We start from the raw sequence: 5,264 nt of genomic DNA, 5'->3' as shown, positions 1-5,264 counted from the left end.
TAAAAATAAGCGTCGGATAAGTTATCCACAGATCCTTTGTGGGAAGACATTAGTAGAGGATATAAGTGTTTAGGAGGGGCGTAATGTTTTGTAGAGTACGTCTTTTTTTTTTTGGTAGCTTGTAGAGTACGTCTTTATTTTGTTAGTCTTTGTTTTTTATTATTGTTTACTTTGTAATAAAAAATACTTTATATATACCAAAATTAGCCATTATGTATTTGTATATAAATACATGTGTTATTTAACTCATTTTCATTGTGTATTTTTTATTTTTAACATATATTTTATACTAATGACTAATTTTAATATGCATCTAATATGGTTGTTTTGTAATAAACTCCACTTAATTACATTGAGCTTTCTCTCTAAAAAAAAAAATTAATGTTGTGTATAATATTGCATATTGCAGTGCTGCACAAACCTTCAGGACCATTCCCAACATCACAATACGAGCATTCATCAATACCAGCCACTGTAAAGAAAATATTCAATCTGCCTGAGTTCCTCACAAAGCGTGATGCATGGGCTGGAACATTTGAGGGTCTCTTAACTCTAACAACCCCACGAACAGATTGTCCAGGTTAATTATCTGTATCTAAATTGTCTTAAATATTTCCTTAATGCTGAAAATGTCAGTTATTTCCTTACCAGTAATTGTTTCTGTTTTGAATTTTGCAGAGACATTGCCAGAACCTGTGAAATTGAGAGACATTGGAGCTCAAGAACAAGCCAAGCTAAGCGATCTCCAGGTAGAATTAGTACAAATGGCAGCAACTCTAAATGGAGACCACAAAAAGAGCATATACCCCAACAAGTTAGTTGAGAATATGACTGTTTCAGATGCAGTTAAATACATTGAGGATGCATTCAGTACCTTCTTGGATGAGTGCAACAAAGCAAAGCAAAGTGGAGTTGATGGATCTCAAATTGTTGATTGTGCTGATAAGAATAAATCAACACCAAATTCCAATAATTTTTTTCACAAGTTGTTGAGTTGTATAGTTTGTGATCGATAGTTCAAAATTATTAAACATGTAATATTAATTCTACTTGGATCCCATTCATGCAGTTATTTATGTGTACAACAATAAAAGTGGCTTTGGCAGCCAAATGTGTTGAATAATAAATTTGTTGTATGTATTCCTGTCCGTTGAACATAATTAAGATTCTCAATTTAATAATAAAATTCATTTTCATTTTTGTAGTTACTACATACCCTATATATATATTTGTTTTACAATAACTACATCTAGCATATAGTTTTACCATGGTACCTTAGGCAACAATACAGAGACAGGAAATTCCTTTCTTTACTTCCTGAAAATGGCTACAAAAGAGAAGCGAAACAAACTATGGCTGGTCCTTTATTTTTCAACAAAATATATAGGATAGTTGCATATCAGAAACAAAAGAACCATGTATCTAACTAAAGCTGCAAGTGTCTGAAATGCTAAAGTTAATGATACCCTGCATCTAAGTATCTAACACGGCAATTATATTTGCCTCCGGAACACACGAAATAATACAGCACTAGAAAGTGTTACACTAATCATAACTCATAAGCAACTCATCACACACATTAGGAGAAATACTTGAATATGATCAGCATATGTCACCTCCAAGCTAAATTCATTTGCTACAGGAACTTTCTCCCCTTTCTAAATTGCATTACATTATGATTATACGAATAATGAATTTGGATAGGACTTAGGAGAGACCTATGAAATAACTGCTTAAGGAGAGAGCTAGTTATATCGAATATATGAGGTTTCCAGCAAAATTCGAATCACACTATAACCAGTTAGACTTACTATGTATCAATTTAAAACACCTCATAACTAGAAGAAACAATAGCAGCCACAAAATCGTGAATTTGAAAGCCAATAACAAAAATATATGAAGAGAACAAACCAATTAACACATTGAACAAAATATAGCAGCCAGAGTTTGTCCAGAAAATTCAGACAGCAGTTCAAACCCAAGATTTCAGCAAGAAAAAAAAAATAGAAGCTGCAATGCTACACACACACACACACACACAAATAAAGACGACAAACATAGCCCACAAATGTTGCATTGAGATAGAAGTTGTAAAATAATCTGAGATTTTTTCATTACCTTGCAACAATTTCAATCTAATTATTACATATGCTAAGGAAAAACTTCTAGCATAAGGGGCACTATGGGGGAACAGCTTGATTTGAAAATCATTGTGGCCTTGTGGGGAACAAGCAAAAACGAAGCATGAAAAAAAAATCAGATATCACAATAAAAATAGAAGTACTTGCATTACATTGAATTGAACCGCATCATAATCCAGATTCTGGTTTTTCCTCTTTAGGAGGTGCAAACTGCCTAGTGAGACGAGATCTCGTCCAGGGATCAACAGCAGCTCTCTGTGGTGGTTGTGGTGTTGGTGGCTTCGACTGTCTAAGCTCATTTTCCCGGTCAACAAACCTGTTAAAGACCGCAGAAGAAAATGATAAAAAAAGAGCACAATTCTCCTCAATTAACCCATTTTAAAACCACTAACATGACTATAAATTAGCAATAACCACTTAATAGAATCAAAACAACTATGTTTGTTTCAGTTATTCGAACAAAAAAATTAGCCTTTTTTAACCGAAACAATCAGAGTTGACACATTTGTACAAATTTTATAAAATATCCAGAATTTCCAAACAAAAAAAAGGGTTTTCAAAAAGCAAAACAAAATAGCTTCTAACTAAAAACAATTTTCAGCTTTTTCAAGTTGTAAAATCACATTATAAGACAGAATTTTAAGTTAAAACTACGAAGTTATATTTGATCATACTCAATATAGGCGAGTGGTGCAGCATCACCAACTCGAATACGAGTCCTTAGCACTCTGGTGTATCCACCTTCTCTATCCCTGCATCACAAACAAAAGAATGTCCATTCAGTGTTACACAATCAACAGAAACAACACAAACTTTTTAACTAGGGTTTGGATGAATCCGAATACAAACTTGTAACGATAAGATAGCTCAGTAAAGAGTTTGTGAAGGACATCATCTCCTCTCACAAAAGCACCAGCGCGCCTTGCAGCACACAAAGAACCCTAAAAAGCCACAATCAATCTATGAAGGAAGATTATATACACAAATTAATCATCAAAAGACTCTAGAATATTCTGATTCAAGTGCTAATAAATTTATAGAACAAAAGGAAAGAGCAAGACCTCCTTGCCGAGCTGAACCATGTTGTCAGCGAGTCTGCGAACCTCTTTAGCCTGGAAATGAAGATAAAATGAAATAAAATGAAAATGAAAATGAAATTGAAAAAGGAAGAAAGAGGGGAACCTTGGCAACAGTGGTTTCGATGCGCTCGTGCTTGATAAGCTGGGAAACCATGGTTCTGAGCATGGACATTCGGTGACCGGTGGGTCGACCCAGTTTCCGGAACTTCGTCATCTTCCGAAGTCACAGAGCACCCCTCTCTCTCTCTTTCACTCTCACTTTCACTTTCAGATTGGGAATCAGGGTTGCCGCCAAAGAGGGAGAGGGACACACTTCTGATTTCGCTTTGGGCTTCAACGTGTTGTGTACTTGTGTTCAATAACGGTTTTTTTAATTTTTATTTTTAAATGAAAAATAAGTTTTTCAAAATCAATAATTTTTAATATTATTTGATCAATATAAATAAGGCTGAGCACGGGTTGATTTGGTTCGGATTTATGATAAAATTAGAACCGAACCGATTAAAATATAATTGATTCAATTTTGTTCGAATTTGTATTTTTTGTATATGTACCAAACCACAATAAAATACTTGCTCATTAAGACTCATAAATAAATATATGACTCATAAATAAATACTTGCTCAATGAAAAGAAACATATTTATATATACAAAAACATGCGTGTGTTTATAATTTTAGTTCATATTAATTACCTTATGCTAAGTAGCAAGAAAAATTTATACAATAAATATCTAAACATTTAAAGTAGTATTTTTATTTTTTTTTTATTTTTACATTTTTTAATGGATTTAATTTTTTTATACAGATAATATAAAATAATTTTGTATAAATACCTAATTGTATATTATCATAAGTACTATAAAGTTGGTATAATTTATTCTTTTTACTAATATTTAACCATAAATGTATTTTTATAAAATGATATTAAAAATAGGTCTAAATAAGTCTGAAGTCATTTTATATACTCTTCTATAATTATATCAGTATTCTTAACAATAAAATCAACTGCATAATTGATTTTTTTTTAATCAATGTGTGACAAATTTTCAATGTCAACTCAAAATTTCTTGAATTTTTTTATTAAGTTTTTTGTTAGAATAATAACATAAAATTTCTTTTTATACATCATAAAAAAAAGTGTCTAAATAATTCGTTTCACAAATAACATTGCAAAAACTACATTCTCAAGTAAGGATTAATATTCCTCCAAATAACATGAATCTAATCTAAATAATATTAGCATTTTTAAATTTTTCAAAGCAACTTTTCATCCAACACCAACCCAAATTATAAATATAATTATCAAAACCTGTTGATCCACTAAAAGGACTTTAGTGTTGGGCCAACCGTGGGGAGCTCTCGACAATCGGAGAGAATTCGGGAGGAATCAAGTGAGAGAACATAAGATGAGAAGACACCACATCCAACTCAAAACCTTAAGGTGTCAAGTTAATGGGTCTCTCATCTTATAAACTCCTCACTCTTCCATGCTTTCTTTGATGTGGGACTAACTTCAACACTCCTCACACTTGCAACACTAACAATCTCCCCCTCTCCCCCTCAAGTGTGAGCTTCGTCCATCACACTGCCGCAAAACACCGCGGGACACGCCGCCCGAACCACCTTTGCCGGGAAGACTTTCGATGCTTCACCTTGAATACTCCTTAAAACCAGACCGATTAAACCATCGGGGCTCTGATACCACTTGTTGGGCCAACCGTGAGGAGCTCTCGACAATCGGGGAGAATTCAGGGAGGAATCAAGTGAGAAAACATAAGATGAGAAGACACCACATCCAACTCAAAACCTTAAGGTGTCAAGTTAATGGGTCTCTCATCTTATAAACTCCTCACTCTTCCATGCTTTCTTTGATGTGGGACTAACTTCAACACTCCTCACACTTGCGACACTAACATTTAGAACACTAGAAGAGAGAGAGTGTGTGTTGTGGTTAAAATTGTTAGTCATTGAACTTTTTTCTTATAATAATATTAAAAATAATTAATTTTTAAATTATTATTTAAAAAATCATTTTAAATATA

General features: G+C 33.1%; 2 protein-coding genes across 2 annotated transcripts in view; one reads left to right on the top strand and one right to left on the bottom strand.

The window, feature by feature from the left end:
* The window catches only part of LOC107617456 (non-specific phospholipase C3), a 4,451-nt gene extending 3,246 nt beyond the window's left edge, over positions 1–1,205 (top strand). The window contains exons 3-4 of the mRNA XM_016319216.2: positions 410–580; positions 679–1,205. Of these exons, the coding sequence (XP_016174702.1) occupies positions 410–580; positions 679–1,016 (509 nt within the window). The 3' untranslated portion in view covers positions 1,017–1,205. The remainder of the gene's footprint in view (positions 1–409; positions 581–678) is intronic.
* LOC107617458 (50S ribosomal protein L17) lies at positions 2,083–3,434 on the bottom strand (the record flags this gene model as incomplete). Its single annotated transcript, XM_016319218.2, is given in 5 exon segments — positions 2,083–2,457; positions 2,816–2,893; positions 2,991–3,082; positions 3,203–3,253; positions 3,324–3,434. Coding segments are annotated over 5 exon segments (480 nt in total). The 3' UTR covers positions 2,083–2,309.

This window comes from Arachis ipaensis, chromosome B09 (assembly GCF_000816755.2).
Source record: "Arachis ipaensis cultivar K30076 chromosome B09, Araip1.1, whole genome shotgun sequence".
In the NCBI taxonomy this organism is placed as follows: domain Eukaryota; kingdom Viridiplantae; phylum Streptophyta; class Magnoliopsida; order Fabales; family Fabaceae; genus Arachis; species Arachis ipaensis.
The sequence above is the reverse complement of the archived record's forward strand: the minus strand, read 5'-3'. Positions and strand labels throughout refer to the sequence as shown.